Source organism: Schistocerca piceifrons, chromosome 1 (assembly GCF_021461385.2).
Source record: "Schistocerca piceifrons isolate TAMUIC-IGC-003096 chromosome 1, iqSchPice1.1, whole genome shotgun sequence".
In the NCBI taxonomy this organism is placed as follows: Eukaryota; Metazoa; Arthropoda; class Insecta; order Orthoptera; family Acrididae; genus Schistocerca; species Schistocerca piceifrons.
The window spans coordinates 43,672,524-43,698,849 of NC_060138.1; the positions used below are offsets into that span (position 1 = coordinate 43,672,524).

At 43.3% G+C, this 26,326-nt stretch overlaps 1 protein-coding gene across 3 annotated transcripts in view; it reads right to left on the reverse strand.

The window, feature by feature from the left end:
* The window catches only part of LOC124793552 (sulfite oxidase, mitochondrial-like), a 169,032-nt gene extending 143,209 nt beyond the window's left edge, over positions 1-25,823 (reverse strand). For 2 of the 3 annotated variants that reach the window (XM_047258029.1, XM_047258031.1), the window contains exon 1: positions 25,456-25,669. In XM_047258029.1, coding sequence (XP_047113985.1) covers positions 25,456-25,490 — 35 coding nt within the window. In that variant the 5' untranslated portion in view covers positions 25,491-25,669. The other variant, XM_047258030.1, reaches the window with a different exon arrangement.
* Positions 25,824-26,326: the final 503 nt, after the last annotated feature.

A 26,326-nucleotide genomic window follows, 5' to 3' on the forward strand; every position in this document is an offset into this window, starting at 1 on the left:
TTCTGTATACTATGGCTACCCCACCCCCTCCACCCCTGCCCCAATGTGATGGATCTAACACAAGTTTTTCAGTTTCACAACCAACAAATTGCTACCTTGATGACGATGGTACAACTTCTGGCTGTACAAGCTGCGTCAGCCACCCGACAGACAAACAGACCAGAATGACAAGTGCTGCAGACCAGCATACCGGCAATTTAACAACACCGAAGAGGAATGGCTTGAATACCTGACACAGTTCCAAGCACATTGTGATGTTCATCAAGTTCAAGGTACTGTAAAGCTACAATACTTTCTTTCGACTGTGGGGTCCCCAGTGTTCAGCTTAATACGAAAACTATTCCCAACTGCGTCTCCCAACGAACTCAGTTTTAGCGAAGAAATCACTGCATTAACCAAGTACTATGACCAGCAAGTCCAAGTAGCTGCAGCCAGATATCAGTTCTTCTGCTTGCAGAAAAAGTTGGAACAGATGTATTGTCAGTGGTGCACAGAATTAACGGGCATGACTAAGAAGTGTACATTTAAGTGCAGTTGTGACAACTTTTACAGTGATTTAATGATAAGAGATGCAATAGCATTCAACATCACAGATAGTAAAATATGGGAAGAGATCCTAAGTACTTTGATCCATCACTTACTGAAGTAATCCTGAAGTACTCTGATCCATCACTTCCTCAAGTATTGCAAATCTTAGAGCAATATGATTCAGGTGCCATAGCGACCAATAAGTTTGACCAGGTCTCAGTTTGTCAGGTTGAGTTGCCCCTTGCACATGACCACCCCAAGCAGTCACAACAATGAGTGCCTACACAGCCACCTGGACAGCCACATAAACAGATAAATGGTCCTATGAAATTAGTGAAGTCTTGTCCTAGATATTTTGCTTGCCATAAAAGACAGGATTGCCCATCATGTAACATAACATGTTACACATGTGGAAAAAAAGGCCATGTCCAACCAGTTTGTTTCCAATGCCACAAAAACGCCAGTTTTTCCCGCTCCCAGCAAAGGAAAGGTTTGTGTACGTGCAGTGAACGTTGTGTTTTCCAAATCTACAACAGGTTCTGACAAAAGTATGATTAAGGTTGCACCTCATTCTCACCCTAGCGCTGTGCGATGACATTCTAACAAACTATTTGTCTCATTACACATTGCTGGCCAACACGTGAACTTTCAGTTAGACACAGGGGCCTCAATAACTTTGCTAGATTATGCCACGTATAAACAGTTAGGCTCACCGTACCATTCTAAATCTAGCAAGCACCTCACTGCTTACAAAAGACAGGAAATTCCAGCGCTTGGATGGTGTAGTCCGCCTGCCACTTATCAATCTCACACCAGGACAGTGAATTTTACTGTATTGAAATCAAGAGACAGTGAAAACTTATTCAATTTAGATGCTTTTGATTTGTTTGGCCTTAGCATCCACGACAATGTACTTTCAGTCTCTACATTTGCACCAAAAGATAGTGTCACTAGCTTGGTAAAGAATTTTCAGAATGAATGGGAAAAGCAAATAACTTTATAGCACATGTTACATTGAAAGGCAATGCACAGTCTAAGTTTTTTCATGTTGGCCTCACTCCAATTATTTTAAGAGACAAAATTGCCAGTGAATTGAAAGAATTGGAAGATAATGGTGTAATTGCTCCCATTCAGGCTAGTCAGTGGGCCAGTCCACTAGTTGTGTTGCCTAGGCCTTCTGGTCACATTTGCATTTGTGTTGACTTTAAGGCTACAGACAACCCACAGACACTAGTTGACACTTATCTGTAGCCCCGTCCTGAGGAACTCCTGGACAGGCTTGGTGCAGGACATCACTTTTCTAAGATCAATTTGGATGATGCCTACTTGTAAATTCCATTGGATGAAGAATCACAAAAAGAGTTTATTGTAAATATACACTTAGGGCTGTTCAAGTATTGGCATTCACCCTTCGGCAGTGCTTCCACATCCACCATTTTTCCACATTACTTGGAACAGCTGACTACAAAAGTGCCATTTTGTTTAAACTACCTTGCTGATATTGTCATCTCACATCATACCAGAGGAACACATTGCCAATTTATGTACTCTTTTTTGAGTGTTGTCAGAAGCAAAGCTCAAGTGTCATCTTGAAAAATGTGACTTTTTTCAAACTGAACTACAGAACTTAGGTCATGTGATAAACAGTCAGGGTGTGCACTCTCGCCAATCTCATATGCTTGCCATCTGTGACCTGCCTGTTCCTTGCGATGTGTCTAAACTGCAGTCAGAACTAGGAAAGATGATATACTACATTTGATTCCGACCATGGGTCCATTGCATCGCTTGCCTCACAAAAATGTGCCTTTTATGTGGTCTAAAGACTATCAAGACATATTTCAGAAAATCAAACACGCTTTGCTTTGTGACAGATGTTTAGGGCATTTTGACCCTGCCAAGCCAGTAGTTTTGCAAGTCAACGCTTCTTCCTACGGAATCGGTGCTGTGCTTTCACACACAATTGGTGCATAAAACAGACCTATTGATTTTGCCCCAAAGTTGTTAACACAAACTCAGTGCAATAATTCACAAATTGAAATATAAGCTCTCGCTAATGTGTATAGTGTGACAAAATTCCATCACTATTTGTATGGCCGCAAGTTCTATTTAATGACAGATCACAAGCCTTTGCAGCTTTGTTTCATCCATCAAAGCTGGTTCCTATAAGCACCACTCAAAAATTGTAGTGCCGGGCTTTGTTGCTGTGGAGTGCGTACTGTAAGACCTTCAGTACACACACCATCAGATTATTCGACTTGTTGCTCTAACGAAGTAGGCGAGTGTCAGCAATATGTCTCATGGTCTTATCGTGGCGTGTTTATCTTCTGCCGTTAGGTCAGACGATAGAAATGCCACTTGCACGCTTAGAGTAGCAGATTAATTTTCACACACATTTATTAAAATAATAAAAAGCATAGAAATAACTTAACTTGGTTCTGGATGCTATTTACAATTGACAATCTGAAGTTCCTTTGGCCTTCATATGTTAATCTTATTCTCACATACCTCTGATACTTGACAAAGTGTCTATACATTTCTCTTCATGGCTATGTACAGGGATATGATAATCTTATTAGGCACAGACTGAAACTTGACTATAGACTAATGCAGACTAAGGCAGACTGATGCAGACTGACTAATCGGAGGTCTGTACACTCGTTATAATACCTCACGCGTTCATGTATCACTGCGCGAGTGTGATCTGCGAGGAGAAAAGGTTCTACGTTAACAGCACTCTCATTGGCTGCGTTACATATTAATATACGGATCAGCGGAAGCAGAATTTGGTCCGTCTCTATGACAGCGCAATCTCGTAGAGCGGAGACGGACGAGCGCTGCGCCTGCGCTATTGTTCTTTACGGGGCTCGCTCTAGTGGGAAAGTTGTGTACGCACTGACTACGTGGAACTATGTACACAACAGTTGCTTTTGCAGTATCAGTATGAAATTGTGTACAGACATACAGCAAACATGGCAATACAGACACCCTATCTCACTTCTGATTGGTCCAGACTCTGATTTTGGTGCATCTGCCATATCTTGTTGCCAAATCTATGTGCAGGACTCTGAATTGCTGGAATCTTTTCCCATGCACTGCAGAAAAGTAGCACAGGCCATGGAAGCAGACCCAGATATCAAGATTATATTGCATTACATTTGCATCGTTTGGCCTCGTTCATCAAACTGTATCCAGAACTCAGTTGTGCGCCAGTGTTTTGCTCATCAGCATAACCATTCAGTTCAACAGAGTGTGATTCTAGTTCAAAAATGACAGTGAACAGCCAGTTGTGTTTATTCCCAAAGTGTTGCAGAAGGATGTGTTGTGATTGTTCCACCAAGGACACTGTGGAATTGTTCGCACTAAACAGTTAGCGCGACAGCACTGTAGTTGGCAGGGCACAGATGCCTATATTGAACAGATGATGCCACAGTGTCATGCATGCACAGAGAACCACCCCACTCCACCACAGACATTCTCAACTTGGCCTAAGATGCAATCACCGTGGCAACGAGTGCACATTGACTTTGCAGGATCATTTTGGAACACTCGTCGGCTCATAGTGGTAGACTCTTTTCGCAAGTTCTCATTTGTGGTGCCTGTGAACTCTATCACACCATGTAGCAGGTTTCAAGTATTTTCCTCCACATTTTGCCAGACAGTTTTGTGAACGAAATGGCATTCGTCACCTATTAAGTGCTCTGTTTCACCTGCAGTCCAATGGAGAAGCAGAACACTTCGTACACACTTTTAAGCAGCAGATGGGCAAGCTTCACACCACCCACACATGGGAACAGGCACTGCAACTCTACCTCACCTCCTATTACTCCCACCCAAGAGACAGACAATCACTGGTGATACTTCTGCATGGTCACCTCCATCGAACACTGCTACACACACAGCAGCATCTGGCGCTGCCAATGGTCTGCAAGTATTGCTTTGTGCTGTGTGATCTTGTTCTCTTCAGGATTTATGGCAACCGTGAGTGCTGGGAGAGAGGCATAACCTAGGACCACATTGGCTCTTCTATGTATTTGATTGCAGGTCCCAGTGGTTTGCAGCACCACCACCAGATCTAAATTCACGGATGTCACCTTTGCCCCTGCCATCCCCACTCGCCAAGCCCATGGATGTGGACCCACCATCACTATCACCGTCACTATCACCGTCACTGTCATCATCCCATGACATAACCTCAGGCCTGGACATGTGCCCTGGCAGCAGTTTTCCTGAGGATGTTCCTGTTGCCTCACAGGCCAGATGGCGGGGTACGGTCGAGAGTATGCTGTCCTTCACAGCCACAGCTCCTGGCTCGTATCTACATCCAGCATCCTGCTTCTCTCTCTGTTGTTGTTTGCAGCCTCACTGCATGACAATGGTGTGGCATTTTGTGGGAGAGGAATGTGCTGGCTAAGCTGTCGCCTGCACACTGGGCAGCAAAGAGGTTGCAAGAAGATAGATAGTGGGCACAACCAATGCGCCTATCAGGAGGAAGGCCAAATAGAGACTCGCAAGCAATGCGGTGCCAATGCCCTCTTGACTGCTAGTATTTAAATTGCCACTGCAGACTGGACAGCCCAGTCAATGGGTCCAGTCGCAGACAGTCGCAGTTAGCTCAGCCTCTAGCTCAGAGTCAGTCAGTACCTAGCAGCCAGAGTTGTGTAAATAGTGGGACTTTGCACTTCATCAGCAGTGAGGCTAACTTATTTTTCTTATGAATAAGGAACCCTATTAATACATGCGTGCAGTTTGTGTTATAGAAGAGGATACCGGCCGCCAAACAACAACCTCTCCTTGCTTCCCATGGTACAAGCCTACAGTGACAACAAGACAACACAAAATTCAAATTGTCCATTCATGTTCCCAAGGTACCAATTTGCAACAAAACTAAAAACACACTTAATTTGTCACTCCTACACATTATATGATTATCAAAGTTCAAGAACTAAAATTTTTTGATAGCCACATAACAAATAGCAATGATCATTACAAAACTCCATAACTTATATTATTGCACTGAAAACAGTGTTCCGTTCTTAGAGATGAAGGTAATTGTATGACCTATTGCTTGCAAAATAAATTCACAACAAAGAACAGCTGGTTTAAAAAGCAGCTGAGCCACTGATCCATAACATCCCTAAGTATATGTGACATTGGGAACAGGAATCTCATTTATTAACCCTTTATTACCTAACGTCTGTGAATGTAGACATACTTTTACATAGGATTTGGATAGTCTATAACAGATATAAGTCTTCTTTTACTATTCTGGCCAGGGAATGCTCCATATTTGGTATATCTGCGTGACTGCAGATGGTCGCATCAACAGGCTAGTGATTGTTATAGATTCAAAATGGAAAAAGTTCATGGAAATGGAGCCAGGTGAATGTGGAATTTTAAACCTTTTAATCCTTAATTGTTCTCAATAAGGACTGAAAATAAATGCTTCAAATATTTTATACGATGCCTAAAATGGATGTGTTGTTGTTGTGGTCTTCAGTCCTGAGACTGGCTTGATGCAGCTCTCCATGATACTCTATCCTGTGCAAGCTTCTTCATCTCCCAGTACTTACTGCAACCTACATCCTTCTGAATCTGCTTAGTGTATTCATCTCTTGGTCTCCCTCTACGATTTTTACCCTCCACGCTGCCCTCCAATACTAAATTGGTGATCCCTTGATGCCTCAGAACATGTCCTACCAACCGATTCCTTCTTCTAGTCAAGTTGTGCCACAAATTTCTCTTCTCCCCAATCCTATTTAATACCTCCTCATTAGTTATGTGATCCACCCATCTAATCTTCAGCATTCTTCTGTAGCATCACATTTCGAGAGCTTCTACTCTCTTCTTGTCTAAACTATTTATCATCCACGTTTCACTTCCATATATGGCTACACTCCATACAAATATTTTCAGAAACGACTTCCTGACAATTAAAGCCATACTCAATGTTAACAAATTCTTCTTCTTCAGAAACGCTTTCCTTGCCATTGCCAGTCTACATTTTATATCCTCTCTACTTTGACCATCATCAGTTATTTTGCTCCCCAAACAGCAAAACTCCTTTCCTACTTTAAGTGTCTCATTTCCTAATCTAATTCCCTCAGCATCACCTGACTTAATTCGACTACATTCCGTTATCCTCATTTTGCTTTTGTTGATGTTCATCTTATATCCTCCTTTCAAGAAACTATCCATTCTGTTCAACTGCTCTTCCAAGTCCTTTGCTGTCACTGACAGAATTACAATGTCATCGGCAAACCTCAAAGTTTTTATTTCTTCTCCATGGATTTTAATACCTACTCTGAATTTTGCTTTTGTTTCCTTCACTGGTTGCTCAATATACAGATTGAATAACATCGGGAGAGGCTACAACCCTGTCTCACTCCCTTCCCAACCACTGCTTCCCTTTCATGTCCCTCAACTCTTGCCCCTGCAACTACTGAAAAGGCTGCTGCTCCTCTTCAGGAACCACATGTTTGTCTGGTCTCTCAACAGATACCACTCCGTTGTGGTTGCACCTACGGTACGGCCATCTGTATCGCTGAGGCACGCAAGCCTCCCCACCAACGGCAAGGTCCATGGTTCATGGGGGGGATTGAAGATAATGAAGCAGAAAGTACCAATAGATCATCCTAGGCCACATTTAGAATACAGCTCCAGTAAACTGAACCAGATTACACAATGGTAACAAGCAACAGGCGTGATCAGCCTGAAATAACCAACTATACACAAGAGGAATATTTATACCATCGGCCAAAGAGAGAGATTCTAGAAATAACTGATATTAGAGAAGTGACAAATATTAAACCCAACTACCAGACTATTACAATGACTACTCCTCCAATAAAACTCTTTCAAACACTGCTGACAAATGACTTTCTGGAAACTTTCATATTTCAAACTGATCTCTCCATTGCACAGAAATTCAACAGCAAGTGTAACCACCCCACTGAAAGGAAAGAAATGAAGAAATTTGTAGGAATCATCATGTTTGTGAGCACTGTGAAAATGAGTAGTTGTGGAATGCACTGGAGTCCAGCAGTGCCACAAACTTACGATTACTGCACTGATAGTGATAAAAAATTAATCACTGTCAAATAGGAAGATAATCATCTGATACATATGGGAGCAAGCTGGACAGGTATTCAGCCAATTGGGCAATGCAACAGGTATGACCACAAAAAGAAAGAGAAGATCTCCAAATCTAGGCCTGCAATAGTAAATAACTACAATGAATTGAAGGGAGACATGGATAAAGCAGACTTCCTTCTGTTCTTGCACAAGATAAAGATCAAGAGCAGAAAATGGTACTTGTGCCTTGAAAATGGTGCTTTTGTCTGCCCCACAACATCCTGACACTGCACCTGTTGGCAATCTAGTCCCTGCACACTCCACCAGACAACATTCGTCTCTCCCCCACCTCTACCCTACTATCACATTCCCTTCCCTGCCCTCTCCAGATTGCTGCTTGCATCCCACATTATAGTAGCATTCTGGCCAGAGATGCTGGAGCTGGGGTTTGTGTGCGCTGTTTGTGTGTGTGGTGTGAATGATTTGTGTGTCTGTTTTACTGATGAGGGCTGTGGCCGAAAGCTTTATGTAAGTGTCTTTTAATTGTGCCTTTCTGTGACTTGATGTGTCTCCTTTATGATAAGTATCAATCTGTCTTTTCCTGCTTTGTTGATATTTCTACCTGGAGTTTCCATTGTTGGATTATTAAGTACTACAATGGATGAAATAACGAAGAATCGGCAACTCTGAGTTTAAGGCTCTTGTCACAGAAGATGATGATGTACTCAAAATCATCAAAGTTGTCCTCAACCAGGAGATTGTTTTGAAAACTACAGTGCTTTGCTAGGCCCTATTGGATATGGAGCATTCTTGCCTTTCTCTGACCTTTAAACTAACATACCCAGCCAGCTACAAGAAGATGCAATTCAATATGGACTCTTAGCTACAGTCCTACTTTCCATTTAACAAATTAACATATAATTGAAAGAGGTGCAACAAGAATAAAGTAACAGAAAAAAATTGGAAATTGAACTCCAGACCTATGGGCCTGTTGTCTGATCCTTACCCATTTACCCATACAATATTACAAAATGGGACAAAAACCAAGCCTGATATGCAACAGAAGTTGAATGGCTGAAATGCTATATTCAGGTAATTAGATATCTGCACAAACAACTCCAAAGCAGTAGTCTACTGATTAGTAAATGGAGCAACTGTACTAGCATCATTCTACGCAAAAGAAAGTTGGAATAAGTACATTATTTGTTCTACAAAAATTTGAATTGACGTTCACAATGAAGAATAGTTTTAATATCTCAAGAGAAATTTTCTTTGATAAAGGAGCTCCCTGAGATATCAAAATTAATACACTGCAGAAGGACCTCTTCAACAGTTACAACATACAGTCTAGAAACCAACAGAAATATTACCAAAGTGCATGTGGTGACGATGAAGTACTTAGGAGCTGTGCTTCAGAAAACAAGAAGGTAAAAAATAAAAATGTTCAAGATACACCATTTGTCCAACAGAAATGACTTCTTGGTGAATTCTGCATTGCAAGACTGAAATTATTTGGTCATTTCAAAAAGAATGAACCTACAAAGAATAGCTAGATGCTCGCCAAGAGGGCAGAAAAGAGGGGATGGGTCTATCAGATTATGAATGATGTATCAGTGTGAGGTCCAGACATGTACCAAGTTATGGACAAAAATAACTACTTTCACAGGAATAGGTGAAGAGGAATAATTCACCCCATGAACATTGGACTTGGTTCAAGATGATATGCCTGCCTGAAAGATACAAACTGAACCAATTATAGGAAACTTCACAGATACCACACCCATATAGTTTCTTAAGCAGCAGATTGTGGCTGACCAGACCAAAGACTTTAAATAAACCTAATACAGAAACTCCATCTGAACAGGTCTCGTAGGGCCCAATGATACTGACCTATCGGCATGTCATCCTCTGCCAATAGGCATCATTGCATGCCTATATGAAGGGGCATGTGGCCAGCACACCACTCTTCTCATCACTGTCTGTTTTCATAACCAGAACTGCTACTTTGTCAAGTAGTTCCATAATTGGCCTTACAAGGGCTAAATGCACCCCACTTGCAGACCTAGATGGTGAACCATGCAAGTGGTAGCCAAGCCAAGAGTGCTTAACTTCAGTGATCTGATGGGAACTGGTGTTACCACTGCTGCAAGGCTGTTGGAAAATCTAACACAGCCCACACTTTAATTAATTTTGTTTCATAACATTAAAGAGACTGGTCCTTAGTTTTATATGTTCTGCGTATTCAATACGGGAAAATTTTCTGAGGAAATTCTACTACCAGTTAAAGACTTAATTCTTCAGAAGAAATTCATTAGAAATGTGTGTGCTGCCCATAAAAATGAGTCATGTTGCCCATTACTTAAGAAACTAAAAATACTAACCCTTCAATCATTGCACATTTTTAAAATTTTTATTTTTGTGTACGATAATAAATATAATCCTTAAAATTCCAAGCTTAAGCATAGCTACGATACTTGTCATACAGAGAACTTGAAACTTTCCTCACACCACTTAAAGCTTTATGCTTAGACTCCATTGTACGTAGTGCTAAAAATTTATAACAAACTGCAAGGTAGGAACATATTAATCATGGACCTTTGCTCTCTGAAAAGATTACAGCATTTCAGCTGAAAGTAAAGCGCCAGTAGGAATGCATTAGACATCTCTGGAACAGTAGAGAGAACATCCATCATGCCATGAAAGACAATCACGACCAACGATCAGGTCAGCATCATCATGTTACATGCAGAAGCCTTGTGAACCAGGGAAGCTGATCAATGTGTGCACCAGAGTCAAAGTGATGTGGTGTGGACATGGAATCAGTTCCTGTCGACAAGCAGTATTGAGGATTCCAGAACTAAATTCAGCACTCTAAGACGCTGCAGGATGTCATGTATTACATCAGATTGTTTGGAGGCAACTGCGTGATGTGTAATCTCCATTCCCAATCACCGTGGCGAACACCACATCGTACTCAACAATACCATGGACTCTATTACAGAAGAGCAAGAAAATGTGCAGACTGGACGTCCTAGAATTGGTGACAGCTGTTGTTTATGGACAAAACTTGGCTCTGTTTGTGGCCTGATAAATGTAGATAACATATATGGGGACAACCTGGTAATGTTGAAAGCCTCCAACACTGCGTCTCAGATGCGCAACAAGGTGCTGGTGGAGTGATGTCCTGGGGGAGCGTTATACTGGCCCACCGTACACCTCTTGTGGTTGTTGATGGCAGTCTCACTGATTTATAGTACAGGGACAAGGTTCTGCTATCACTAGTGGGGCAATTTTGTCAACATTCTGGTGACAGTTTCATCTTGATGGATGATAACTCAGTTGCTTATCATGCTGTTCTCATGGACATGCATGCTAGGATCAACAGAATAGAGTGGGCTGCCTATTTTCTGGACATGAACTCAATCGAACTTGTGGGGGATCAATTGAAACAAGCTGTTTGTGGACGTTGACAATGACCGTAAGAGACAGCCTACTAATAAAGCTTCAAGAATCGGCTTTAAATGATAACTCTAGGATTATATTACAGTCCCCTAAACATTGCTCCCATAGGGATCATGAGGATATGATTAGATTAATTACAGCACGCATACAGGCATTTAAACAACCATTTTTCCTGTGCTTCTTAAGTAAATGGAACAGGAAAAAGTCCTAATAGCTGGTACAGTGGGACGTATCCTCCGCTAGGCAATTCATGGTTGTTCACAGAGTATGTGGAATTGTCACTGGAGATAGAGACAATTTGGACTAGGTCTGACTTGATGATCTTGTCGATGGTATGCCATGATGAATTCAAGCCTGCGTCTGAGCAAAGGGATGTTCCAACACGTAAATGTAGTCTTGCTTTTCTCTTCTTTACGGTTTGTTTGGTTACTGTAGCTTTTGCTGGTGGTTGTCTCTATGCAGTTTATTGTTGTTCAGGGAGTTGTTATTGTGTGTTTAACATGTTGACAGCAATTCACATAGTGACGGATGTTTCATCGCCAGGTCAAGGCACATGGTGTAAGCAGTCGTGAAATGCTTAATGTTATTGCGCTGGAGTGTGCTATGGCTCAACATTCATAGTGAAAATGTTTGTGTTTGACTAAGTAAAATTCACTTTATATGTGAATGTAGGCTTTCCCAGTGTATACTGCTGATGTTCGACGCAGCTACCTGAATGGAAGCCCGACAAGATTTCATCAAAATTCACTTTCACTGTGGCAGAGCAGCTCGACTAGCAAAACACTAGCAGAAATTATGTACGCAGAACTGACAAAACAAGTATGAAAAGCTAACAGTGAACATTTCAGTGGGCCAGGGGCTCATTTGTGAACCACAACAACTAATCTCATTTGTGAACCACAACGACTAATTACAAATTAAATAAGTGAATTGAGTTATTTATTGCATACATGTGCTGTTTTCCATGTATTACTCCAATGTGATAACTGTTGCAAACGAAAGTAAACAATTATTTACTGGTAACTGGTTGAAAGCTTCCATGATCTCACGTCTGTGCTGTGTGAACTGATACATAAAAATAAAATTTTGAGGAATGGTATAAGGAAAATAAGCATTTCTACTTAATTTCATGATGCCATGATCTTCAGTTTCCTTTGCTATTGTGCGTAATGAGTTATCTGTCTTTGTCACATTTATACTGAGTTATGTGGCGTTTCCTGATCATACAGGAAATTCATTTGTAAAAGTGTTGCATGATGCTCCCATATAAATCTTCCAGCCCATTTCCTGATCTGTTATCATTTACATTTTCAGTTCTTTGTGTAAATTCTTTCGGGGCGAATGTAAATTCTCTTGGTTTCAGCACGAACTGTCGTGTATTGTGCAATACCACTCTTCACAGTGGTACCGACAGTGGTCGTCAGACGCCCAGTAACATCGAATGGCAGCTTGGTCACAGTGCATAGGATCTCATTAGGTAGTTTCTGGCGAGGTCTAGCAGGTTAGGTTAGAAATTATTCTATGTATGAAATATGTTAGATTTTAACCTGCAAGGGTGGGATGAATACCACGATGCCTCTGTGCTTGGAGATCAGTGCTGCAGTGCGGCGTTTGCTTTTAAAAATTCGCCAAATGAACTATATCTGTCTCAAAAAGAATGTGTTGCGTACTGTACTACACTCTCTCTTTGAGTTATTGTAATCTCTACAAAACTTCAGATTACCGTATTATGATACAGTGGCGACATCAGTGTGTTAAGGTTATGCCAATGTTGTTATGAGCACATGATGGTTAATTTACGTGGTGAAAGAAGATGCTTCTATTACGGTACACGATGAATGGATCAAATTTGCCTGTGTGTAAGCAAGTGTCGTCCTAACCGCCATCTGCTTCACGTCTGCTGTGCAGCGAGCTACCTTAATTTAAGTATTAACTGTATTTTTCTTACTTGTCACTTCTTCTTCCGTGTGTTTTTGCTTTTAGGAAGCTTTAATTGTTGAGTGCTATTAATAGTGTTCCATAGATTTCGTGTTTGTTTTGAATACAGTCAGAGAGAGTCCCTTTAGTCAACCATAGTGCCAGTAGTGCTAGTGTTTGTTTTCAATACAGTCCAGAGACAGGTAATGCTATTTTCATTGTTTTCTACAAGAAGTGGCTAGCAATCGCAATTTAGTCAATAATCAGCCGCCTTTGGTGAATTAGCAGTCTAGTTAAAAGTTGATTAACTCTCTTCAGTAAATTGATTCCTTAGGATGGATAGGATGTGTGACTGCTGTGCACAGATGCAGGAGGAGCTGGCCACTGTTCGCGAACAGCTGAACGTGTTGATGGCCGCGGTCAGCCGTCTTCAGGCTGATGCCTCGGAGTGTAGCAGCAGTGGGGAGTCTGGTGCGTCGCAAGGTACACCCCAGGTGTTACATGCTTCACCCACTGTCCCTGCTGTCGAGACATCTTCGCGGGTACCGGGCGCGGTTGGGCCACCCTCTCCCCAAGGGGAGTGGCGGGTTCAGCGGTGTTTGTGGTGCGCGAGGCGGAGGGTAAATGTGGAGGCTGGCCATGTGGCATCGCCCGCTCTGCCTGTGAGTGGACATGTGGCTGCTCCTTCAGCAAGGTCCGAGCAGGCACACAGGGGGAGGGATTTATTAGTTATTGGGATCTCCAACGTTAGGCGGGTGATGGAGCCCCTTAGGGAAATAGTGGAAAGGTCAGGGAAGAAGGCCATTGTTCACTCTGTCTGCTTGCCGGGGGGTCTCATCCGAGATGTGGAGGAGGCCCTACCGGCGGCGGTAGAGAGCACTGGGTGCACCCGACTGCAAATTGTTGCTCATGTCGGCACCAATGACTCCTGCCGTCTGGGTTCAGAGGTCATCCTCAGTTCGTACAGGCGGTTGGCGGCATTGGTGAAGGCGGAAAGCCTCGCTCGTGGGGTGGAATCAGAGCTACCTATTTGTAGTATCGTTCCCAGAGCCGATCGCGGTCCTCTGGTTTGGAGCCTAATGGAAGGCTTAAACCAGAGGCTCAAACGATTCTGCAGAGATCTGGGGTGCAAATTTCTCGACCTCCACTATCGGGTGGAGAAATGTAGGGTCCCCCTGAATAGGTCAGGCGTGCACTACATGCCGGAAGCGGCTACAAGGGTAGCGGAGTACATGTGGAGTGCACATGGGGGTTTTTTAGGTTAGAGAATTCCCTCCCTAGGCCCGACAAGACGCCTCCTGAGACGCAGCAAGGTAGGAGTAGGCAAAATACAACAGGGAATAACAATATTAATGTGCTAATAGTAAACTGCAGGAGCATCTGTAGAAAGGTCCCAGAACTGCTCTCATTAATAAACGGTCACAACGCCCATATAGTACTAGGGACATAAAGTTGGCTGAAACCAGACGTAAACAGTAATGAAATCCTAAACTCAGATTGGAATGTATACCGCAGAGACAGGCTGGACAGTGAAGTGGGAGGCGTGTTTATAGCGATAAGAAGTGCAATAGTATCGAAGGAAATTGACGGAGATCTGAAATGTGAAATGATTTGGGTGAAGGTCTCGGTTAAAGCAGGCTCAGACATGGTAATTGGATGTCTCTATAGGCCCCCTGGCTCAGCAGCTGTTGTGGCTGAGCACCTGAAGGATAATTTGGAAAACATTTCGAGTAGATTTCCCCACCATGTTATTGTTCTGTGTGGAGATTTTATTTTGCTGGATATAGACTGGGAGACTCAAATGTTCATAACGGGTGGCAGGGACAAAGAATCAAGTGAAATTTTTTTAAGTGCTTTATCTGAAAACTACCTTGAGCAGTTAAACAGAGAACTGACTCATGGTGATAACATATTAGACCTTCTGGTGACAAACAGACCTGAACTATTTGAAACAGTTAACGCAGAACAGGGAATCAGTGATCACAAAGCAGTTACAGCATCGATGATTCCAGCCGTAATTAGAAATATTAAAAAAGGTAGGAAGATTTTTCTGTTTAGCAAAAGTGACAAAAAGCAGATTACAGAGTACCTGACGGCTCAACACAAAAGTTTTGTCTCAAGCAAAGATAGTGTTGAGGATCAGTGGACAAAGTTCAAAACCATCGTACAATATGCGTTAGATGAGTAGGTGCCAAGCAAGATCGTAAGAGAAGGAAAAGAGCCACCGTGGTACAACAACCGAGTTAGAAAACTGCTGCAGAAGCAAAAGGAACTTCACAGCAAACATAAACATAGCCAAAGCCTTGCAGACAAACAAAAATTACGCGAAGCGAAATGTAGTGTGAGGAGGGCTATGTGAGAGGCATTCAATGAATTCGAAAGTAAAGTTCTACGTACTGACTTGGCAGAAAATCCTAAGAAATTTTGGTCTTATGTCAAAGCGGTAGGTGGATCAAAACAAAATGTCCAGACACTCTGTGACCAAAATGGTACTGAAACAGAGGATGACAGACTAAAGGCCAAAATACTAAATGTCGTTTTCCAAAGCTGTTTCACAGGGGAAGACTGCACTGTAGTTCCTTCTCTAGATTGTCGCACAGATGACAAAATGGTAGATATCGAAATAGACAACAGAGGGATAGAGAAACAATTAAAATCACTCAAAAGAGGAAAGGCCACTGGACCTGATGGGATACCAGTTCGATTTTACACAGAGTACACGAAGGAACTTGCCCCCCTTCTTGCAGCGGTGTACCGTTAGGTCTCTAGAAGAGCGTAGCATTCCAAAGGATTGGAAAAGGCCACAGGTCATCCCCGTTTTTTAAGAAGGGATGTTGAACACATGTGCAGAACTATAGACCTATATCTCTAATGTCGATCAGTTGTAGAATTTTGGAACACGTATTATGTTCGAGTATAATGACTTTTCTGGAGACTAGAAATCTACTCTGTAGGAATCAGCATGGGTTTCGAAAAAGACGGTCGTGTGAAACCCAGCTCGCGCTATTCGTCCACGAGACTCAGAGGGCCATAGACACGGGTTCACAGGTAGATGCCGTGTTTCTTGACTTCTGCAAGGTGTTCGATACAGTTCCCCACAGTCGTTTAATGAACAAACGAAGAGCATATGGACTATCAGACCAATTGTGTGATTGGATTGAGGAGTTCCTAGATAACAGAACGCAGCATGTCATTCTCAATGGAGAGAAGTCTTCCGAAGTAAGAGTGATTTCAGGTGTGCCACAGGGGAGTGTCATAGCACCGTTGCTATTCACAATATACATCAATGACCTGGTGGATGACATCGGAAGTTCACTGATGCTTTTTGCAGATGATGCTGTGGTGTATCGAGAGGTTGTAACAATGGAAAACTGTACTGAAATGCAGGAGGATCTGCAGCGAATTGACACATGGTGCAGGGAATGGCAATTGAATCTCAATGTAGACAAGTGTAATGTGCTGCGAATACATAGAAAGATAGATCCCTTATCATTTAGCTACAAAATAGCAGGTCAGCAACTGGAAGCAGTTAATTCCATAAATTATCTGGGAGTGCGCATTAGGAGTGATTTAAAATGGAATGATCATATAAAGTTGATCGTCGGTAAAACAGATGCCACACTGAGATTCATTGGAAGAATCCTAAGGAAATGAAATCCGAAAACAAAGGAAATAGGTTACAGTATGCTTGTTTGCCCACTGCTTGAATACTGCTCAGCAATGTGGGATCCGTACCAGATATGGTTGATAGAAGAGATAGAGAAGATCCAACGGAGAGCAGCGCGCTTCGTTACAGGATCATTTAGTAATCGCGAAAGCGTTACGGAGATGATAGATAAACTCCAGTGGAAGACTCTGCAGGAGAGATGCTCAGTACCTTGGTACGGGCTTTTGGTTAAGTTTCGAGAACATACCTTCACCGAAGAGTCAAGCAGTATATTGCTCCCTCCTACGTATATCTCGCAAAGAGACCATGAGGATAAAATCAGAGAGATTAAAGCCCACACAGAAGCATACCGACAATCCTTCCTTCCACAAACAATACGAGACTGGAATAGAAGGGAGAACCAATAGAGGTACTCAGGGTACCCTCCGCCACACACCGTCAGGTGGCTTGCGGAGTATGGATGTAGATGTAGATTATTTAATTAATGTAAGGTAGATTTGTGGTTTCACAGCAGCTCACTTTACTCTAAAAATGGTGAATGTTAAGGTAGTACTGGCAGTTGGTATATAAAAGTCTGATTCTAGTACTACATTTTTGAGCACTTGCCCAATGGATTTGAGAAAGGACAAACAAGTACAAGTGGTGGTAGTATTATTTCATATTCAGTGTAGCTTTTAATTAAGAAACTCAACTATATTAAGTCATTTTGGGCACTTGCACGAAGCATAACTCCAAACTTCGGTATGGAATAATTAAAAAATAAATAAATAAATAAATAAAAAAAGAAACTTCATAGTATTTGGGGCGCAAGAGTGAAAAATTTGCTTGGGGCATCATAAATAGAATCCAACATATAAAAAAAAACTTTGAAACTGTGCTTTTCAGAAATAGGCCAAATTATTGGAAAGATGTAGTCGCCAGATGTCAAATATCAAAGTATCACTCCTAGTTTTACTTGAGCCAGAACTGCATCTTTAATGTAATGGACTTTTTTTTAATACAGCTAAAACGATACCTCTACAAGCACTGGAAATCTGTTTTGCTGAATTTATCTGAAGTTCTGCAGACATACGCAGTTAACCTTTAATGACTCTTATTCCGCATATGTGTGAAAGGCAAACACGAAGCCTGGAATAAGATACTCTGAACACCTAAGGCAATGTAAAGTGGAAACATATAAGGGCACCACATTTGCAAAACCACTTCATGTAACAGAATAACCAGCCTACTGGCATAGAAACACCAGTAAGCAGTAACAATAATTTGTGGACAGCTAATGCCCATCTACTGTAACCCAAAAATATCAACCACAGTAACGTTATTTATTTATTTATTTATTTATTTATTTATTTATTTATTTATTTATTTATTTATTTATTTATTTATATCCCATAAATCCAATACCGCGAGGCATTTGCATGGATGTAAGACGTGTCAGAATTATTACAAATAGTACAAAAGGAATACATAAAAGTACCTCTTGCGAGAGGATATCTGATATAAGATGAAATACACATTAATAGGTACAGAAAAAATTACATTAAAAATATGGTAGATCTTTATAGCCAAATGAAAGACACAGTAATGTTAACAGTGATTGTGAGTATCGTAATGCACAATATCACATCAAATTAGTAAATGAAAAAATCAATTACAGTTAAAATGAAAGGCACAGTAATGTTAACAGTGATTGTGAGTATTGTAATGCACAATAGCACATCAAATTAGTAAATGAAAAAAATCAACTGTAGTTAACTCTACTGAAATATTCTTCTACCGAATAGAAGGAATTATCTAATAAATACTGTTTGAGCTGTTGTTTAAATTTGGGAAGCTCATGGATAAGTAATTTCAGTGATGGTGGGAGACAATTGAACACCTTGCAGCTCATGTAATGGACTCCTTTTTGTACAATAGTAAGGTTTTTTTATTCATAATGGAGGTCCATCTTCCTCCTGGTATTGTGGGTTTGGTATGAATCATTGCTTTTGTATGATTGTCCATGTTTACCAATGAAACACAACAGGGAGTAGATATATTGGCATGCAGTTGTTAGTATCCCTAATTTTTTGAAAAGGTTCCTACAAGAATGTCTAGGCTGGACTATGCCATATAGCAATAATGCATGGAAATAACTAAAATAAGAAGTTTTTGTGGTGTCTCGGTCACATACAGTGGAAATAATACTGTGGCGCCGATGAAATCAACACCAACATCGATGCATCCACCTTTGAACTAAGCTAAGATTATCTTTGGCCTCTTCCGCCATGTCCAGTTCTTTGTGAGCCTTGCTTGTGCTTGGGTGAATAAATGAACTACTGCGAAATGGGGGTTGTTTGGTGTAACTAACCCGAATGTCTCCCTCACTGGTGACCCCGAGTTGTAACATCTTCCGTTTTCGCCGTTTTACTGTGTCCGCGACCTCCGCGTCAGTTATTTTCGCGTGTATTACATGGACACAGCATTCAAACAATGACTTCAGCCCAGTGCCTAATGCCGGATTTTGTGATCGACATGCATCGTGTTGTGGTTGGTGTACACCCGCCAGGATTGCAACACGATGCCTCTCACTCGACGATTATGCCGATTTCGCCGGACGTTTTCAAGCCTGCAACAATAAGTGAGGTTAGGAGTGTGCATGACTCTGTGTATCAAATGCCTTTGTTCCCACCACATGTGACCTCCCTCATCGACTGTGAAGTTATCTCTTTCGGATCTCCATGAAGTGCGGGACCAATGCCGATTTCTGCAAATGCTTCGTTGGACAACCTACCACCTCCAGGACAACGATTTCCCACGCGGATACCTGCCGCATGGCCGGAACTGCTTCGTTTACAGGTCAACCTCCCCAGCATCCAACCACGTCCACGCCTGCCTCGGTTCAGCATTAGCACATGCCTTCCTACTTTGATACCTCGGCCTGCAACAGGAACAATAACAGCTCCGTTCCACTGCTTCACCTCAGTGTTTTGTGCCAAGACATTCACCTTATCTGCACACCGTTTTGAGTGGAGTGACTATGAACAGTTCCACTGCTTCACCTCAGTGTTTTGTGCCAAGACATTCACCTTATCTGCACACCGTTTTGAGTGGAGTGACTATGAACAGTGAACATTCACACATTCCATCCCACGTTTGACATCGTTTCCCACACTGTGCTTCTGGACAGCCCCCACCTCCGCAGCCTCCCTGCAACACAGGTGGCCCCAGCTCTGATCATAAGTCCAGCTTTCCGCAACGCGTCAATCCGAACACACCCGCAATGTGCTGAGCTTCCGCAACCGCAATCGACTCATTATGGTGTCTCACCCTTGTCGGCCTTCCGTGTCGCGACAGATCACGCTCAACCACAACGTGTCACCTTCATGCTGCCACTCAAACAGCCGTCATTGCCACATCCCCTGGAGTCACACTCTCCTGGAATACTACAGCAACAACAGCTCATTTCAGGCAGTGCACCGACGAACTCAACTCAACCTGTTCTTCCAAATATTCTAGAACACTTACTGACACTGCTGCCGTTTAATCCCGACAGAGCTACAACCTGGTTCAAAATTGCAGACGAAGTGTTCAACCATTACAAACTTGACGAGTCAACCAGGTTTCTGTGCCTCATCACCCACCTGCACGACCAGGAGGACTTGATTGCTGACCTGGTCCACGCTCTAGATTCCTCTACCCGGTACACTCTAGCCAGAAAGACAGTTCTACATTGGCTTGCACACTCAACTGAGGCAGTAATACGGCAAGCGCTCCACGTCGAGCAACTAGGCAATGACAAACCTTTCCAGCTCTGGAGACAGCTACATGCCCTGGTCAGCGCCGATCTACTCTCTTAACACAGCTCTCCTCGCCATCTGGTCAGATAAACTATCTCCTCACATCCGCTTTGGTTTGGCTCAGAAGTCACCTGAACCCGTCAAGCAAAGAATGACAATTGCTGACAAGCTACACGATGCATCACTGCTCTATTTTGCCAGCCACTGCCAACCTGACAAGTCTCAGGTTCAGGCTCATCATCCTGCGGCCGGACGCGCGCGGCCGGGGCCTCACTGTGCCGACCGTTCCGCTCACTCCGGGAAGCAGTAAACAAGCTACTGGGACATCATCGGCTCCGCCCACTGTCACGCCCTGTCCTGCTACTGAGCCTGCTGCGGCCACCGAACCTCGGCTACCGCCACTGGCAACGAACATTCCGCAGGAAATGCAACTGCACTACCCGTAACGTTACTTCCACACACAGTTTGGTGAGGTGGCACAGAACTGCAGACCACCCTGCTACTTCCCAAACGCCAATCACAGGTAGGTCATTGATTACAAACGGGCCTACCGCCAGATCCCCATGGCACCTGAAGACATCAAGAAGTCAGCAATCACCATCCAATCGGGTTATTTCAGTTTCGATTCATGCCCTTCGATCTGAAAAATGCAACCAAGACCTGGCAATGCTTCATCAATGAGTGCTATTCGACCTAAAATTCTGCTTTGCATATCTTGATGACATTCTTGTGTTCAGCTCCTCCATCGAGGACAACATTCGAGATGTGCAAACTGTTATGAACACTTTCGCGGCAGCAGGCATCGAGACCAACCAGGACAAATTGCAGCTACATCAACCCGCTGTCACTTTTCTTGGTTTTCGGGTCTCTGCGACGGCATTTCACTGCCCCCTGAGAAAGTACAAACAATACTAAACCTACCCAGACCTTCGTCTTTCAAAGAGCTCCGGCACTTTCTGGGAACGGTTAATAATTATCACCAACATCTACCTCGGGCTGCGGATATTCAGGCTCCACTAACAGACGCCTTGGCAGGCACCAACATTTCTGGATCTTGGCCCATTCCATGAACCCCTGCTATGACTGGCTCTTTCACTGCCCTCAAAAATCTTCTTGCCGAGGCCTGCACCATCGCGCATCCTCATCCCAATGCGCAGCTTTTCATCACCACAGACACGAGTGATACTGCCATCGGTGCTGTCCTTAGCCAGACAATCAACTGCCAAACTTCACCTCTGCAGTTCTTCTCGCACAAGCTCACCAATGCACAACAGAAATATTCCACGTCTGACAGGGAGTTGCTCGCGGTCTACAAAGCGATCAAGCACTTTAAGACTGTCGTTGAGGGACGGCCTTACTATGTTTTAACGGACCACAAACCCCTGGCTGCCGCTTCAGATACATGGACTTTATATTTCAGTTCACTACTGACGTCAGGCACATAAAGGGTGCTGACAATATAGTTGATGATTTCCTGTCACGAGTCGATGCCATCCATTTGCTGTTAGGCCTCCCTGAACTGCCTAACCTCCAACCTGATTTCAGACTCTACCTCTTCATTACACTTTGTCCGCACCACCTTCCCTGTCATTTCTGGTGAGATCTGGTGTGACGACAATACGGGCAAATTATGCCCTCTCATCCCAACCAAACTCCGTTGAGCTGTCTTCAACGCATTGCATAATTTAGCCCACCCTGGTGTTCGTGCATCCACCCACCACGTAGCGGAGTGCTTTGTGTGGAGAAATGTCAACAAGGACTGCCAGCAATGGGCATGCTCCTGCGTCACGTGCCAATGCTGCAAAGTACATAAACACACTTCACCCCCCCCCTCGGCGCCTTTTGTTGATATTGACATTGTTGGCCTTCTCCCCCCTCTAATGGCTTTCGTTATGTTCTGAACAACTCGCAGGGTCAAGGCTGCCCCCTCCCCAATATTATGGCAGAAACTGTTGCTTGAGCTTTCGTCGAGTCATGGGTATCGCATTTCGGATGTCCAGCTATCATCACGACTGACGAGGGCAGACAATTTGAGTCGGCCCTGTTCAATGAGATTTGTAACATCTGTGGCATCCGGCGCATCCATACCACAGCATATCACGCGCAAAGTAACGGGCTACTTGAGCACTGACACTGCACTTTCAAGGTGGCTCTTCGATGCCACGACTCTATGGATGGTGGCCCTTCCCCTTGTGCTACTCGGCATTTGTGCGATGCATAAGGAAGACCTCAAAGGCACAATAGTCAAGTTCGAATATGGCCAGAACATCGTTCTCCCTGGCGAACTTGTGAGCCCTTCCGCTTCTCTCCCTTAATCTGACTTACCTTCCTTCGTGGACTGCATCAGATGCCACTTCATCAACCTCCATATCCCTCCACCCGCCAGCCACCCCGCCCTAAGTTTCACATCCTGAAATCTCTGGACAATTGCGAGTACGTCATGCTCCGAGATGACACTGTCCGTGCTTCCCTCCAACCTCCATATACCGGCCCGTACCATGTTCTCCAGCGCTCAACCAACACCTATGACATCCAGATGAAAGATTCAGCTTTTACAGTCTCTCTCAACAGACTTAAGCCGGCCCATGTCGAGCCTTCTTCTACCCCCTCTACAGGGTACGACCACGCCACTCACTGTCATGGTTCACGACGCTCCAACCACTCCCTCCACGTCGGACTTGCACACTCAGTCAAGCGACTTCCAGCTCCAATCGTTGAGCTCTCCTCCGACCTCGCCCTCTACTCTGGTCTCACGCACTCCGTCGAGAAGTGACCACATGCTCCCCATGTCGAGCTTACCTACGATAACACTCTCGCCACCGGGTCCTTCGCCAGTCCCTTCGACCTCTCCACCGTCGCCTGCCTTGCCCTGTCGAGGTTTCTCACACCCCCCCCCCCATCTTGAACCTATCTCTGCCTGTCCCCCTGGACATAATCCACGACATCTCAATAATACTGTGTGATTATACACTGTTTGTTGTGTGTTTCTCTCCATCCAGTGCTCATGACACAACCTCCACCATTCCTGGCCACCTGGTAAAATGTGGCTCCCTCCCGCCTGACGTCGACCTGGACATTCTTCGTGTGTTCGCCACGACCACCGGAGACATTGTCATCGTTGCTCCGTTCCACCTGCAAACTGCCGGCCTACCTGTCGCTGCACGACCAGCACGCCCAGTACGGCGCCCGGCTCGCTTCAACAAATTCCAGGTTCAGTGGCCAAACCTTCCTTCACGACATCTACCCACACAGCTCCCCAACGACGCTGTCGAGCTGACCGTGGTGTTCGGCTCCCGCGGACCATTCCTGCCGACGCCATAGTCACCGCCCCCCCTCCCTCTGCGGCCTTTCAAGAGTACTCCGTACTGCAGGGGGGGCGGGGGGGGGGGGGGGCTATGTGGCACCGATGCATCCATCTTTGAACTAAGCTACGATTATCTTTGGCCTCTTCTGCCATGTCCAGTTCTTTGTGAGCCTTGCTTGTGTTTGGGTGACTAAATGAACTACTGCGAAATGGGGGTTGTTTGGTGTAACTAACCCGAACATCTCCCTCAATATGAACAGCGAATGTAGCTCAGCTGAGTTTTTTGTGGAGGTGCAACATATGTTCAGACAATTTTAGACTGTTGTCAATGTGTACACCCAGAAACTTGGTTGACTCTACTTGTAGTAACTCACTACCATTCAATGTAATACTTAATTGATACCCGACTTTTTTCCTTACTTGGAAATGTACAAACTAGGTCTTATTAACGTTTCGTGATAACCCATTATTTACAAACCAATTACATCACTAAAGACAATATTGGCCGATTCCTCAAGACTGAGCTTGGGAGTTTTGTTAATCATAAGATACACCAAACTTGTCACTTAAATTATTTTTCAAGGTTATAATCTACACCTGCAATTTCCGATAAAGATTTTGTTACTTGTGGTTTCCAATAAACCTGCAGTTTCAGTTTATAGATTCCAAACTGCATCCCGATTCTATTTTTCATTCTCAGGATGCCACATACTACTCCTTTGACTAAACCTATCAGTTTCTCACAGTCCATGTTTCGTGTCGTGTCGGCCATTATGGCCGAAAACAAACTGATTTGAATTTTACAGATTGTCGTCCGAAGTCTGTACGTTCGGGCGACGAGATCGGCTATATTGTCACCGCCCACGTAGTGCCGTACTAATTTGAAAAGATTGGCTGCCTTCCGACGATGAAGGTCGTCGACGGAATCCACCGATAGTGGTGCAACCTTATACAGTATAGTATGTTGATCGACCGTCAATATTTTGTGCTCTCCTGGATTTTCAGTATATATTACGCAAACCATCAATAACGATTCCACACGGTCAATATTATACCACAACTCTCAGTGGTGCGAAATAAATATTGTGCGTGTGTTGGCCTCTTTTAAGTGTGAGGCTCCGGTGTGGCCGGCTCTCAGCCTTCGTGCCTTTGAAGCAGCTGTACATAACGAAGTTCACTTGCTACCAACTATTGTTTCATCACCTACATAGTTCCAAACACTGCCTGGATATCGTATTTTTTCTGTTTTAACTTTCAATAGCATACTAGAAGTTAATGTTGAGAATGGCGGGAATTCTTCGCACAGTGATAAGTTACTTAGCGATTTATCATGTCAGATTGTGTACTCGTTACTTGAAAAAGGAACTTTAAAGAAGGGGGCCGGCTGCGGTATTATAAATTACATTCATCATAAATTATTTATGTTAGTACTGTATAACAACGAAAAATAAGTACCAAAGCGTCGATTATATACCGTCACAAATTTTAGAACGAGTGTTGTATCGAACTATCGATCAGTGCATGATTAATCGATATATTTTTATCATATTTGCAGAATGAGAATATAAACATGTCAATTTAGAACTACATACGAATTACGAAGTATAGTATTTATCGATGCCGACACACGAGACAGTCTTGGCCTGAATTTTGCTAGTTCTGATGGTCGTTATATGTAAAAGATGTGGTACAGAAGTCGGCTGGGTTGAAAGCAGTCAAAGACTCACCTTTGAGTGTGACGGAAGAGTATAAAACGGTTCATTGCGTGAATCACATTTGAGGCGTATGAATTTATTAAAACTGGATAAGCTGGCCCACTGGTAAACGAGTCGATATCAAGGAACACGTAAACAGCGCTACAGCTATGGAGTATTACATCAAACACGTTAAGCGGCAAGTCTCGAAACACACACTATCAATATGTAACACTGTAGAGCATACACACACATGATAATGGTTGAATGTTACGAGACAGTAAGCGAAATCGATTATTAAAACTGCTACACCAAAACACACATACTATCATTTGACATTGTGATGCATGTTCACGAATGATAGCGACTCGTAATTTACAGCGGCAGTGCACTTGATAGCGCAAGAAATCGATAATTACACGTGAAATGCCGATTACGCATGAAAAATGCTGATCCACTCAATGCAAACAAAGAAGGGTAGTGCAGATAACATGACTATTTTGAGAATCCAGGCACGTAAAATAAGTTTTCGCGGTGTAAATGCCCCCCCTTTATTATGCTAAGTGGCCGAGAGATTAACATATATACCGTACAGGTATACAAATTATTTGTGTAAATTATACACCCTCCGTTATAAATACTTAGCCTATTTCAACTGAGAACAATAACAAATTACGCAATGTCGTGAATAAACAACTTAATGCACTGATGTAGTTTTTGCTAAAACTACAATACCTCAGATGATTAATTTATGTAATATGACGTAGACAAACTTGCAACAGTCTAATAAACACTGGCCTAACCTGAATCAATGTGATCTTTATAGCTGGGATGTTAAATGAGTGCATTCGCTATTACAGTACATGAAGTGTAATTTACCAAACTGAAGAGTAGAATTAATCGA